General features: G+C 40.0%; 4 protein-coding genes across 4 annotated transcripts; 3 read left to right on the forward strand and 1 right to left on the reverse strand.

Annotated features, from left to right (window-relative positions):
• Positions 1-1,763: 1,763 nt before the first annotated feature.
• On the forward strand, positions 1,764-3,686 carry HG535_0H00130 (uncharacterized protein; the record flags this gene model as incomplete). The annotated part of the gene is made up of 1 exon (XM_037290518.1): positions 1,764-3,686. The coding sequence occupies one exon, from the start codon at positions 1,764-1,766 to the stop codon at positions 3,684-3,686; it is 1,923 nt and encodes a 640-aa protein (XP_037146413.1).
• Positions 3,687-4,973: 1,287 nt separating this feature from the next.
• HG535_0H00140 (aldo/keto reductase) lies at positions 4,974-5,996 on the forward strand (the record flags this gene model as incomplete). Its single annotated transcript, XM_037290519.1, has 1 exon — positions 4,974-5,996. One exon carries the CDS (start codon positions 4,974-4,976, stop codon positions 5,994-5,996), a length of 1,023 nt encoding a protein of 340 aa, XP_037146414.1.
• A 3,217-nt stretch (positions 5,997-9,213) lies between these two features.
• HG535_0H00150 (ARN family MFS transporter) lies at positions 9,214-10,863 on the forward strand (the record flags this gene model as incomplete). The annotated part of the gene is made up of 1 exon (XM_037290520.1): positions 9,214-10,863. One exon carries the CDS (start codon positions 9,214-9,216, stop codon positions 10,861-10,863), a length of 1,650 nt encoding a protein of 549 aa, XP_037146415.1.
• An 886-nt stretch (positions 10,864-11,749) lies between these two features.
• On the reverse strand, positions 11,750-12,763 carry HG535_0H00160 (ketopantoate reductase family protein; the record flags this gene model as incomplete). Its single annotated transcript, XM_037290521.1, has 1 exon — positions 11,750-12,763. The coding sequence occupies one exon, from the start codon at positions 12,761-12,763 to the stop codon at positions 11,750-11,752; it is 1,014 nt and encodes a 337-aa protein (XP_037146416.1).
• Positions 12,764-14,112: the final 1,349 nt, after the last annotated feature.

Genomic DNA, 14,112 nt, shown 5'->3' on the forward strand with positions numbered 1-14,112 from the left:
ACCTTCATTAATAATACCATAGAATACACAGTACAACTGTTATTTCGTGTACATTCCATAGACTCCTTCGTAGCCAGATTCCTAAATTGTAAACGTCTCGCGATAGATTACCGTCCTATATCTTTTTAGGATCGATTGATATTCTGTTAGAGCTTCATCTGACTTCGTTTATTTTTGTTTTATGGACCAATTGTCTTATTTCTGATGCTTATAAGACATCTCTTTAATATATCTTACAATCTCGATTTATATTTCAACAAATACCTATGTAAAGGTTCTGCCTACCATATATTTACTGAAGGTCCTTCCTCATCCGAGTTGTTCGCAGTGTTTTGGTTAGAAACTATTAATGGCAATGCAATAATTGGTCATAAAGATATATACATCATTAATATTTTGTATCGCAAAAAGAAGTCGTACGTTTAGGAACTAAGTTTGACTACTTCAACATATATCCATTTGTCCCTGAAGAACCCTATTTGTTGCATCATAAAACTCGAAGATGGGTGACTTTTTGGAAGTGATGCTATAAAGAGAACCTTGTCGCGAGACTCTCTTGCTTCACGACAAAGACAAAACTGAACTTCAAAACAAATGCGATCATGAGTAATGTAAAAATGCATGAAAACAGTTAAAAAAGCCCTCTTTAAAGGAAAAATGTCGGTATTTATACCTGACATTTTGCACCTATTGAACCATAAGAGAGGACGACGAGTGAAGAGTTTTCATCGTCATCACACCCATTAATAATCCCATAGAATCCACAGTACAACTGTTATTTCGTTTTCATTCCATAGACTCCTTCGTTGTCAGATTCCTAAATTGTAAACGTCTCGCGATAGATTATCATCCGATATCTTTTCAGGATCGATTGATATTCTGTTAGGGCTTCATCTGACTTCGTTTATTTTGTTGTACAGACCAATTGTCTTGTCTCTGATTCTTATAAGTCATCTCTTTCGTATATCTTACAATATCGATCCATATTTCAACAGAATTCTTTGGCTCAGGTTCGTTATTGAAATTTTCTTGGAAACTATGACCTGACTCGGAAACAAGAGGTTTCAATAGAGTGTGCGAACAAAATCCCTCTTTGGGAATGAATCAAGCATGTTTAATCCGATAATAAATTCCAAATTCAGGATTAGCAGTCGAAATCTCTTTCAGATAACTCGTATTTGCTCTTGTGAGCGGTACAAGCTCGAAGAGCACGTCCTTTCTTTTTAGTATGATCTTTTGGCAGTACCTTCCATTTAGGGATTTGTGTTATTTTTTGGTTCTTCCTTTTAGGGTTTACAGATCTTTCCAAAAAGAGGCACCATTTTCTATGACGCATGACTGCTCGGCTGAAATCTCAAAAGCCCTGATAAGACAATTTATACAATAGACGATATGAATACTGATTGTAGACGTTTTGAGCCCTCTAGTCACAACAGCACGCTTTTCGCTATATGATTGGTCACCTAGTTCTGTCAATCGCACCACACCACCCAGGAAATTTGGCATCAGGATTATTGTCAGCTTTTGGTGGGCAAGGCAAGTCAGACCTGAAAGTGCAGCAGTTCACCTTCATACAAAGAAGATAACGAGGCGTAAAAGACCAAATGTGGCAGATGATTCTTTGACCGCTTTCCCACCAATACCGTAGTGTGATCTCCAATAGAAGTAAAAGTGTATATAAGTAAGGTTATTTTCAATGCAAATGAGGAAAGAAATTTGACTTTCTTTTAAAGGCAAACACAAACAATAATTCAACAGCCAAAATGAGAGCTTTTGGATTGATTATTGCTCTATCCCTTTATGTCAAGGTCTTGCTGGCAATTGCGGTATCCAAACAAGTCAAGCTAGGTAACGTTTCTTACTATGTGGCAGGCACACCCGAATTAACTATCCATGAGAAACTCGTTAGCGAGTTAGTCGGGTCTTTGGAAGACTCATTCCTTTTCCCATTGACAGTTATCAACCACTCTGGTAGTTTGGACTACTCTGTCCTAGAATCAGTTTCTGCAAATTTCTCCTCTTCCGACGACGTTTTTTCTGCTTTCTTCCTTGAAACTGTGCTGGTTCAATCTTCCAACGTCGAGGTGGCTTCTCTATCGAACTCATCCATATCGACTTTAGGTGTGTCAAATGTTATCTCTTTGGAAGGTAATGCGCTACCAAATGGGCCTTACTTTGGTTCTTTCTTGGAAGGAAAGTTAAATGTTTACAGAGCGTACAGACTATACGCAGACCATTATGCTGCCTTCCAATCTAGTATTGTGCCATCAGATGAAGACGCTAATGATTTCATGGTTCTTCCAGCAGGTGTTGCAGTCGCGCATGCACAAACCATTGCAGTTCCTTCGAAATTGTATTTTACAGTGACAAAAGAACAACCACTAGCAGGCTACCGTGTTGCTGTAAAGGATCTGTATGATATTGCAGGAATCAAAACCAGTGGGGCCTCGAGAAACTATTATGACTTATATGATGAAGCAAACGTCACATGTCCTTCTATTCAACGTGTTCTTGACATGGGCGCAGTAGTTGTGGGAAAATTGAAGTTGACACAATTTGCCAATGGAGAAACACCTACAGCTGATTATGTGGATTACCATGCTCCATTCAATCCTAGAGGAGATGGTTACCAATCTCCTTCATCTTCATCTTGTGGCTCAGGTGCTGCAGAGGCAGCTTACCCTTGGTTAGACTTTACTATTGGTTCCGACACTGGTTGCTCTGTTCGTTGTCCAGCCGGAGCGCAGGGATTATACGGTTTGAGACCAACTTTTGATGCTATTTCCTTGGAAGGCGTTATCCCTATGAGCGATATCATGGACACAGCTGGGTATTTTGCAAGGACTCCGGAGTTGTTTCAAGTTTTTGGTGAGGCGTGGTATGGTGCGAATGAAAATATTTCTACCAGCTACACATCTTTCCCTAGCACAGTTTATACCTTCGATATTGAAGAAGTACCAGGTGTGCATATAGAATCACGCGCTGGACCTGAAGCACGCGCCATGTTTAGCGAATTTGTAGGTAATGTGGTCTCCTTTATTAATGGTACCAATGAGACACTTTCAGTTTATTCAAAGTTCCAAGCTGACACAGGAAGAAACCTTACTGAAGTTGCCAATAATACCTGGTCTGGATTGGCTGGTTACTATCAGTATGTAAATATTTGGGAAAAGTTTTCCAAAGATTATCAAATGGCTTTTGATGGTGACACTCCGTTCTTGGATCCGATTCCAAAGTATAGATGGGACTGGGCTTATTTCAACTTCACAGAGACTCGTTATCTAGAAGCACGTGCAAACAAGGAACTGTTTGATGAATGGTGGAACACCAACGTCACTACTCCTGACAATGAGACATGCTCCAACACCCTGTACATGTTCTTATCAAATGTCGGATCAACCAATTATAGAAACATTTACCAATCAGCACCATCTGGTGGTCGTTTGTCTGGCTTCTCAGATAACATGGTGTCTTCTTTCGCACGTACACCAGAAGCTATCGTACCTCTTGGAGAAATTGCCTACAATTCTACGATCACACTCACCCAAAAATACCTTCCTGTTACTGCAGCCATTGGAGCTGCACCAGGTTGTGATTTCATGGTCCTGGATCTTATTGCGAAGTTAGGCGAGGCAGGTATTCTTAAAGAGGTTGCCACAGGTCAAAGACTCTTCCTTCCAAACTAACATAAAACTTCGCAATAATTAGCCTTCTCCTCATTAACTTCCCACCATAAGACAATAGAGAGTGCATTATACGTACCACATATTTTAGTTTTTCACGTAAATTATAAATGGAAAACTCCTTCAAATAGTTAACGGTGCAACTCTTATTGCTTTATTATATCTAGCAGGATATACTAATGTTTTTTGTTGGCAGATATTACGGTCATAACAGTATGGGTAGTATTCCAAGTCGCACTTTCCCATTGTAGCATTTACTCTCATTTAGTTGATACAACATACAATTAGACTATTGATGACTTCTTGTGGTATTTTAATGTTTTAATTGGCTCAACAGCACCGTCTTAAAAAAATGAAGTGGAAGCAAAAAGCAAATACTCGGTGATGTCAAGTCAACAGATCTTTCCCCTAATATTTTTAAAAATTTCCAGTTGGTTTGTAAGCATGTTTACTTTGACCTATAGTATCAATCATGGTTGCTGATTGTTTTTGCAGAGAAAACCATCTCACTGATAACCAAGACACTAAAAAACTGTCCGCGAAAAAAACTATTCTATAGCCAATCGCAATCCTCAAGTGGTAGTTGAAAAGATGTGGCATAACAGTCCAATCAAATTGCATCTAGACAACCGGGTGCTATCCAGCAACGTATCTAAGACGAATGTAAGTCGAATGTAAGAGACTTGAAATGCTAATCTTCTATAAACCCTAAATAGCTTTAGGACCGGCCCGCAAGATATGAACTCCTGTTCTGAAGAACTACTGAGTATAACGTGCAGCGCATATTCCTAAGTTTAAGTTAAGGTGCTTCGGGACTATTATCAGTATAGTGGATTCCACCAGTGTAGTCGATTCCACGGACAATCGTGACAATTCAGTTTGCCAAGACATAAACCACCCGATTAAGCGATCACCAGTGCGATTCCACTATTGTTGCCGTCCGTGGTGATTCAACGAATCTCTTCAAGAACGGAAACGTTAATACAAAAAGAAAGCAATCGTGAAGTGGATCATGAATCGATCTTAGTAATCAAGTATATAATACTGTAGAGCTACATCACTTTTTCTACTACATCAGGACAACGACCGTTTTATCTATGTTGGTGCCTCATGCCAAGCATGACCGTCGTTATCATCGAAAGCGGATTTAACAACCAAGTCGTAATGGAGACCATCTTGTATTTCGTATATAAGAGGGACAATATGTTAGTATAAATTCGATTGCATCCAACTTTCTCATGGGCCGAACGAGTTAATTGAAGAAAATAAGGCCACTTTGAGAAAATTACAATGGGTTTAGTTAAGCAAGTGAAATTTGGAAATACAGGTTTAAAAATCTCCCCAATTGTTGTGGGATGTATGTCGTATGGTTCAAAATCGTGGGATTCTTGGGTGATGGAAGACAAGGAGCAAGTATTCAAGATTTTGAAATACTGTTACGACCAAGGTATTCGTACTTTCGACACCGCTGATATTTACAGCAACGGTAAAAGTGAACATTTACTGGGTGAGTTTTTGAAACACTACAATATCAATAGAGAGACGGTTGTAATCTTATCCAAGATCCGTTTCGCCGTTGACGAGTCGTTGCCAATGACTCTGCTTCTAAGTACTCTTTATGGTGCTGATGAACAAACTGCTTTGACATTGGCCAACCAAGGTGGTCTATCACGTAAGCACATTATGGATGGTGTTGCTAAATCTGTCGAAAGATTAGGAACCTACATTGATGTTCTTCAGATCCACAGAATGGATTACGATACCCCAATGAAGGAGACCATGAAGGCTTTGAATGATGTCATCGAACGTGGTGACGTTAGATACATTGGTGCATCCACTATGAAAGCCACGGAATTTGCAGAAATGCAATTCATTGCTGAAAAGAATGGCTGGTTCAAATTTTCTAGTTGGCAATCCATGTATAATTTGCTATATCGTGAGGATGAAAGAGAAATCATTCCTTTTGCCAAGAAGCATAATGTAGCGCTAATTCCATGGTCTCCAAACAACAGAGGTCAATTGACAAGACCGTTAGGTCAAACAACTGCAAGATCAGATACTGACGGTCGTTTGAACCAGGCCACTGAGGCTGATAAGGAGATCATTAAACGTGTGGAAAACGTTGCAAAAGACAAGGGTTTGAGTATGGCTCAAGTCTCTTCTGCTTGGGTCTTGAGTAAGGGCTGTTATCCTATCATCGGTATGAGTTCTATTGAACGTGTAAAGGAGGCTATTGGGGCACTTGATGTTACATTGACGGATGATGATTTGGCTTATCTTGAAGAGCCATATCAACCAAAAAAGCAACAATAACGTTCCAGCTGTTCAAATTGCACCATATTTTTTCCCTTCCTTAACTGTTTTTTCAGCTGTTTTACTGTGTGAATTTTAAGCTGCTCCATTGCAGCGTGCCGATTGATGTTGAGAATAAGCACATAGGGTCCGCAAGTATCCGTGGCATGTAAATAGGCTATGTCAATTTTTTTTGACCTTTTGGCAAAATAGTATTTGCCTCTGTATACAAAGTTTTAATATTTCCTGTTCGGTTTGATTTCATGGCAGAACTTTGTAATCCTAACTGATACATCTATCTTTACGTTGAAGGCGGCTCGCAATAGTAGCAATTTGCATGAATTCTTTAAGGACAACTGCACATGATGTTCTGATTGCTATGCGTTTAGTCTGCAATTGGATCTCTTTCGGTTACAATGAACGTTCGAGAATAATTAGCTGAAGAGATCTTTTCGCCAAGTTAAAAAGATCTTCTAAAATAGATATGAATTTAATATTAAGTCAAGCATCCCTAATATGAAAGACTCCCCTTTTCATATATATCATGAGCCATTGCATTATATATACGGCATGTTTCACGACTCTGTGCTGGGTAGATTATTAGATCGCCCATGCCAAATACCCATGGTAAAGGTCTGTTTTAAAGGAAATGTTCGGATACTGAGGCTCGACCACGGGAGGATACAAGCCCTTCAAAGAATCTGTTCTTAGATTTGAAATCCTTTTTCGCGTGACTTGGACCTATATGCGTTGGGCAGTGGTACGATAATGAGCACACTTCGGTCATAAAGCTCGAGGACAATACAATTGCTTAAGGAAATCTCTTAGAAGCTCCAATGGGTTGCGAGTGACAAGATTGTAAAAAGGGAAAATCTTGTCAGGCACAATCTTAAAGCAAGAGATTTTTTCGTTTCGGTGGAACAGCTTTTCTAGGCTTTCCCTTTACGTTCCGGATCCGAAGTACCTGAGCATAGATGAAAGCTGATGGCAGACAGCATACTCGAAACCCCAAGGGCTCTAGTAACAAACCTTAGAACGCATTGAAGGCGAGCTAATTTATTATACAAGAAAATGATTTCCTGGAGCTTCTCATATCACTCAAAAGCTTTAATACAGTTGGGATCTTTCGAATTAACATCACTATAAAAAATGAATAGTATTCTTTTCAGATGTGGAAATCAAGGTTATGTAAAGAAAGCCTACTCAAATACTCCAGCTCGGACGGTTTGGTTGCGGGCGCTACCAGGACAGGAAAGAGCAACAAGTGGTGCGAAGCATATCTGGGTCCCCAGATATGTGAGAGTTTTTATTTCGATTCCCTTGCTGGTTTCCTTAAACTGAGTAACGTGGATGTAATAACCAATACAATGCAGGGAGTAAGTAATCTTAATGTGACCCTGTCAACTAATATAAGTCAACCGTTGGAATCACTGAATATGCTTGGTATGTGTCAGCTTCATAGATTTGCGAGCTCTTGTCTTCCATTTCTTTTATAATGCGTCGGCGGTAATTGGATGTGAATGCATTCAGCTGGTCTACAGCCCCTCACATAGCCACCCGCTTATCATTCATCTAAAGCAGTTGGTACCCCCCCCCCCCCCCTTAGAAACTTCCTAACAGGTGGCTACGATGGCTAGTATGAATTCTGGCATCCAGTCTTCACTGCTTAACCGGGGGATTGATTGGAACAGTGGTAGCCGCTGTCGTTCATGAGTATTCAGCAAAATGACGTTGGTGGTGGCGCAAGCATAACCTGGCGTAATTCAGCGGTAACCAACCACGCTAGGTGAAAGATTTCCCTGGGGGCTGTATCTACCAGTACTTTGCTATGTAAAAACCAGTCGAACATGATGGGAAATTGACATTGTATGTCAATCCCGGGAATTTAGCACAAGCGTGGTATAGGAAACGTGTAAGATTGGCAAATCTTCAGGAGAAAGTATGTGAGAGAGGCCAAGTCAAACATGTAACTTTCTGACCATGAAGTCAGTAATATGGTGTAAATGCGCCTCCCACGGGTAAGAGTTGCAAAGATAGAGAAGTTAGTTGTAGTACGGACCATCAGGTGCTAAATTCACATTTTATCCCCGCTCACTAAATAACACGGACTTTTTTAAAATTAATAGTTCCAATGAAAGCTCGTCACTTCAACTAAATTGAGCAGTTCTTGTCGATATATCTGATATCACCTGATGCTATCTCAAGTAAACCGTTTTCCTTCAGATTTTAAGTCCTGTAGTAGCGTGACAGTCTCTGCAAGCGTGTTCAAGTTATTTACTGGCTGTCATGGGGCCTATACTACTTCATATATCGATGTGAATTTTTTCAGGAGGTGCAAACATCAGGAACCCTCGCGACAGGTTCCAAAAGATATTATTGCAGATATAGGGCTACAACCCTAGTACTCACTATTGATTTCGAGAAGCGTCAAATGGCTAAGATCAAAGTGCGGAAAGTGTGCCCATGCGTACCGGTATGCAAATATGTGTGCAGAGTCTGAGATCATGGTCAAAAAGGAGCTCAGAACGCAGGTGGAGATCAACGCATAAAGTTATAAGTAGGTGAAAAGATAAAAAGAAAGGTCGATAATGCGTGTAGAGTCCTCTTGGCTTTCCAAACAAGAATGAAATGTGCCGAGGTAGGTTCATAAACGAACTCCCCTGTTCTAAAAGTAATTATGACACTTGCGACATAGAGCTTCAAACCTTGAGGTAAAATGGATTATGCAGGGTGCAATGCAGCCCAGATGCAACGTGAGAACAGGCATTGCGTGAACAGAGGTGGTAGTAGCAGCGCCCTACTAGTGCGCCCTATACCTATAAGACCTCGTATTGTTCGTGGTGTATGATTTTCCCTTATCGTGGAAAATCTTACCAAATACTATGATGGAAAAACCCAATATTTGAGTTTTGCACCTACTTTTCGTAGCATACACCGTTCAATAGTTGTGCTGCGTAATACTTTACAGGTCTTGAGAGCTAATTGACCAGTACTTAGACTTTGCAGCTCAATGTAATCCCTGATAAATTCAATTGAACATTTTTCAACGATGTGCTTGCCTGCCGGTCTGCGTGACTATTCGCATGCTTTCACCAATCAGAGACCCACTTGAAAATATCTCCTTAGAGCTACTTACACCCTTCTCTGGGTTATAAAAAGCTTACGTCGTTTGCAATAATTCAATAAGTTGTGCAATAGAGTCTTGATTTTGAACCGCATAATTCTCTGATTCACAAAAATGAGTGAGCATCATGACAGCAGTTCATTTAATGAGGCAGCTGATAGCACCGATAAGAGGGGCGTTAGCAACATACTAGTGGACGAAAAGGTGAGAAATGATTCCTCAAAAGACTTTGAGCTGAGAGATAAGCTGAGGGTGACAAAGTCTCTGGTAATTCGCAAATCGGAGCTGATGGCAAAGCAATACGATAGTTGGTATTTGCGAGGTGTGTTTCTCTTTTCAGTGTTCATATGTTCTTTTGCCTATGGGCTGGACAGCAGCATTAGGAGCGTGTATATGACGTATGCTATGAACTCTTACTCGACGCACTCCCTGATATCTACGGTCAGTGTAATTACTTTGATGATTTCAGCGGTTGCGCAGGTGTTTTTCGCGGGGTTGTCAGATGTCTTTGGAAGATTGAGCCTATTCCTTGTCTCTATTGTTCTATACATTGTAGGGACAGTTATACAATCTCAGGCGTACGATGTGCAGAGATATGCTGCGGGATGCGTTTTCTATTATGTGGGACTTGTTGGGAGTATGCTTCAAGTGGTTCTCATTTTATCAGATAATTCATCGTTGAAATGGAGGTTACTTTACACATTGATACCATCCATGCCTGCTATTATCACAACATGGGTTTCTGGTACCGTCGTCACGGCTGCAAATCCCTTGGAAAACTGGTCATGGAATATTGCTATGTGGGCCTTCATTTTTCCTTTGTGCTGTCTTCCACTGATCGGCTGCATGATTCACATGAGATTAAAGGTCAGAAATGATCCGGAGTGGAAAGCTTTATTGAATGAAAAATCGTATTATCAATCTCATGGTTTGGTACAGACACTGGTGCAGTTATTCTGGAAACTGGACATTATTGGAGTCCTGCTTCTGGTCGCAAGCGTAGGTTGTATCCTCGTCCCTCTAACTCTTGCAGGTGGTGTGTCAACTAGATGGAGAAATGCAAAAATTATAGCCCCATTTGTGCTGGGCTTCTTGTTGCTTCCTTTTTTCATATATTGGGAAAACAAACTTGCATTGGTTCCCTTTGCACCATTCAAACTGTTGAGAGATCGCGGAGTCTGGGCTCCATTGGCTATTATGTTTTTCATCTGCTTCGTCTACCAGATGGCTGCGGGATATCTGTATTCCATCCTATTGGTAGCTATTGATGAGAGTACTACTTCAGCTACAAGAATTATGAACTTGTACTCTTTTGTGGCCGCGGTTATTGCGCCATTTTTGGGCTTTTTTGCTGCCAAATCTGCAAGATTGAAGCCCTACATTATTTTTGGAGGCGCACTGTATTTTGTTACAATGGCACTATTTTATGAGTACAGATCAGGTGTAGACTCTGGTAGGGGTATTATTGGTGGAATGGTAGTTTGGGGTATTGGTAGCTGTTTATTCGATTATCCAACAATTGTCTCCATTCAATCAGTAACCTCGCATGAAAACATGGCTACTGTTACCGCCTTAACTTATACTACCTTCAGATTAGGTGGTGCAGTTGCAGCCGCGATCTCGGGTGCTATCTGGACACAATCTTTATACCCAAAGTTGTTGCAGAACATAGAAGATCCAGGTTTGGCCGCTGCAGCTTATGGTTCGCCGTTGACTTTTATTCTTGACTATCCCTGGGGTACTCCTGTAAGGACTGCTATGTAGAAGCCTACAGACAAGTCCAAAAATATGAACTTATTGTAGCATTGGTTTTCACAGCACCTATGTTCCTCTTGACATTCTGTGTTAGAGATCCTAAATTAACTGAAGACGTTGCTCAGAAGTTAGATGAAGGAGAATACGTACAAACTGCCGAAGACGATCCTATTAACGACTGGTTCAGTAAACGCTTTTCAAAGTTAAGAGGAAGATCTTGAGTTCTTAAATGTTTTCATAAGCATTAAACTGCGATCATGGAGGTGTGCACGAGACATTTTCTACGGAAGCTTCTCATTAGTAGTCTTTTTTAAATAGCTTATTTGGTGATAATAACATAAACAGAAAGAGAAATTATAAACGAGCACGTTGCAAGGCAACGATGTTCGATGACAACTTTTTTAGGGCTTTTATGTTCTATTAAGTCGAGGAGAAATATCAAGCCTATCTGCAAAACATTTTTTTATGTTTAGGTAATGACTTGTTTTTTTTAAAATCATCAGATGCAGCTCGTAAAAAATGGTGGGTTGGGAAAAAACCAGGAGGCAGTGGGTATAAAAGTAAACAGTACCTTAACTCAAAATTACTTCTATCTTTGAATACTTCATCGCACAGAACAAACTATGCGCACACTACCAGTATCATTTGAATGAGTAACACATATATACTATGAAAACTAAATATATTACAGTAAGAATTGTTATAGACACCGGTAGAGATACTATATTCAAAGTATTATTTGATTTATACTTTGTTTTATTCGTATTTGATTTTGTATTATCAGGAAAGTTGGACAAAGTCATCTTGAGCCACCATTCGTGATAATGGGACAAATTGCAACATTTATTTTCAGGTTGTAATCAAAACTCTGTATTTAACAAACACTTGACTGGCCTTACGCTGAAGTAGGTACTGGTCTCTCCTTTGGTACCACTATTAGACCTTTCTGTTCCTTAATTCTGCACTGAACTAATTTAAGAAGCTCGTAGATGACAGATAGAGCAGGAGTGGATACTCCATTTTTCTTCGCAATTCTCAGAGGATTGCCAATTATGACCTCAATTTCCAGGTAGTTGCCTTTTTCTACATCGACCTGCATAGATGGCTTATAATAATTAGGATCATCAGATCTAATCATAAATTCAATCACATCTTCAGGTAGATCGACACCATCTGACTTTGCAATGGCTAAAATCTCATTCATTAGTTGTTCTATTAGACCACCGTCACCGCCAAATAACTCTATGCGGCCCACATCCAAGTCTACCAAAGCAGATACTGGATTTATGCATGAATTGTATACCAGTTTTCTCCATCTTGAGAATTTGACATCCTCATCAAATGTACACTCAATTTTGTCATTGTCGTAGATGTCGATGAACTTTTTGCACACCGCATCCTGTTTTTCTTTTGGCAGAGTAGGATTGTAGAAAACACCAATCTTCACGAAATCAGACACTTCGTGACTTATTTGAGCTCCTCTATTAGCAGAGCCGATCATACTCACGCCGCTCAGTATAGTATGTCCCGGAAACTTTTGCTTGAAACCCGTTTCAATTCCGATACCATTCTGAATCAGTACAACAGTACTCTCCTCAGTCACAGCGGGTGCAATTATCTCAACCATATTTGTCACGTCCGGAACACATTTGGTAACTAGAACCACATACTCGAAGGGCCCATGATTTTCGCAAGCATCACTCACACTTTTAGCTATGTTTGTGGTTCTAAAACACTCAATATGACCATAATCGCATGAGTCGATAGTGAAACCATCTTTTACCACTTTATCATAATCGGAACGCAAAACCGAGGTGACCTCTGCTTTTCCAGAGTACTCTAGCGCATACGCCACCATCGTTCCGACACCTCCTGAGCCGACTAGTAATACTTTGCTTCTAGATGCCATTGCGTTTGGTTGTGCTATTCACTCAATTATCTGGCCAAGGTTGTCGAATGGATACAATATATAGTTAATATAAGTGGACGCTTACAGCAGCTGTAATGGCAATTTATAGCGGTCTCGAATAAACACTTTTAACGGCACATCAAAGTGCTGATAGTTGAAGTCTTTTCTTATCGCCTCATATTGCTTCGCTCCTATAAGAGCGATCTCAACAGGGTTGCCTAGAAAGAATTTCAAGAAACAAATTTTCCTTTTAAGTTTATTCAAGTGCTGCTTCTGCATCATGCGAGATCCCGGAGAAATAACCAAGGACATAGATAAATAAAAAAGGTATCAAGGCGATGATGACCTAAAAGTGCTAAACACGCTTCAAGCAACTTACAGCGATCCTCTGTTCCTCCACGAAGCACTGGCTCTATACGGATTGGCATCTTGCGAACTGCTTGGAATTTTGAGCAGAGAAAAAAGACTCTTATCAGTCAAAGTAATTTTAAAAGGCATCAACAACTGCTTCTTTTGCGGTCGCAAGATTTAGACCTCCACATTCTGCACGCCGTGGGCAATTCGGTTTCCGCTAGGGTCATAAAATAGTAGCAGAATATGTGTTGCCCCCTTCCATCACGCCATTGAGGTATTCACGCAAATCGCTTGTATGAGACCTTTCCTCAAGTTTTTCTCGATGGCCAAAATTTGCTGAGTTTACATTCAAAATAACGTTTAACTTGCTGCTTTCTTTTCCCATGTGCCTCTCAATTTGATCTCTGGGGTAAATCATTTTATGGACATTGATGATTCTGGCTACTTAAACAAGCAAATTATTTATAATAGCCAGATGCAGTAGTAGCCTCCTATATGCTATCCTTCAACAGACAGCAAATTGAAATGCTCGATCTGTCTATTTCGCAATAGCCAAAATTCTCATGATTTGAAATTCGACCGAAAGATTGGAATGACGTTTGTCTGAATTCGCCCTATTCTAAGAAGAGCTCCAATCCTTATTTAGTGGTAGCGCATCGAAATAGCGGCAAGTAGTCATGTATTAAGCAATGAGGGAAATTACTGATATTTGAAGAATAAGTATTTTTCGGAGTTGTAGATAATAACTTGGTGAGACATTGATGACAATATAGTGATGTTCAGTTATGGAGATATATCAGTCCTCAATCTCCTATATCATAAAGTTGAAATAAATGGAGTGAATTTGGATTGAATATCTGGAAGAGATGTCAGCATTTTTACCTGGCATTCTGCATCTATTGAACAATAAGAGAGGACGACGAGCGAAGAAGTTTTATCTTCATCACACCATTCCCAATCCCATAGAATATATTGTCTAACTCTTATTTCTTATT

The sequence above is a fragment of the Zygotorulaspora mrakii genome, chromosome 8 (assembly GCF_013402915.1).
Source record: "Zygotorulaspora mrakii chromosome 8, complete sequence".
In the NCBI taxonomy this organism is placed as follows: Eukaryota; Fungi; Ascomycota; class Saccharomycetes; order Saccharomycetales; family Saccharomycetaceae; genus Zygotorulaspora; species Zygotorulaspora mrakii.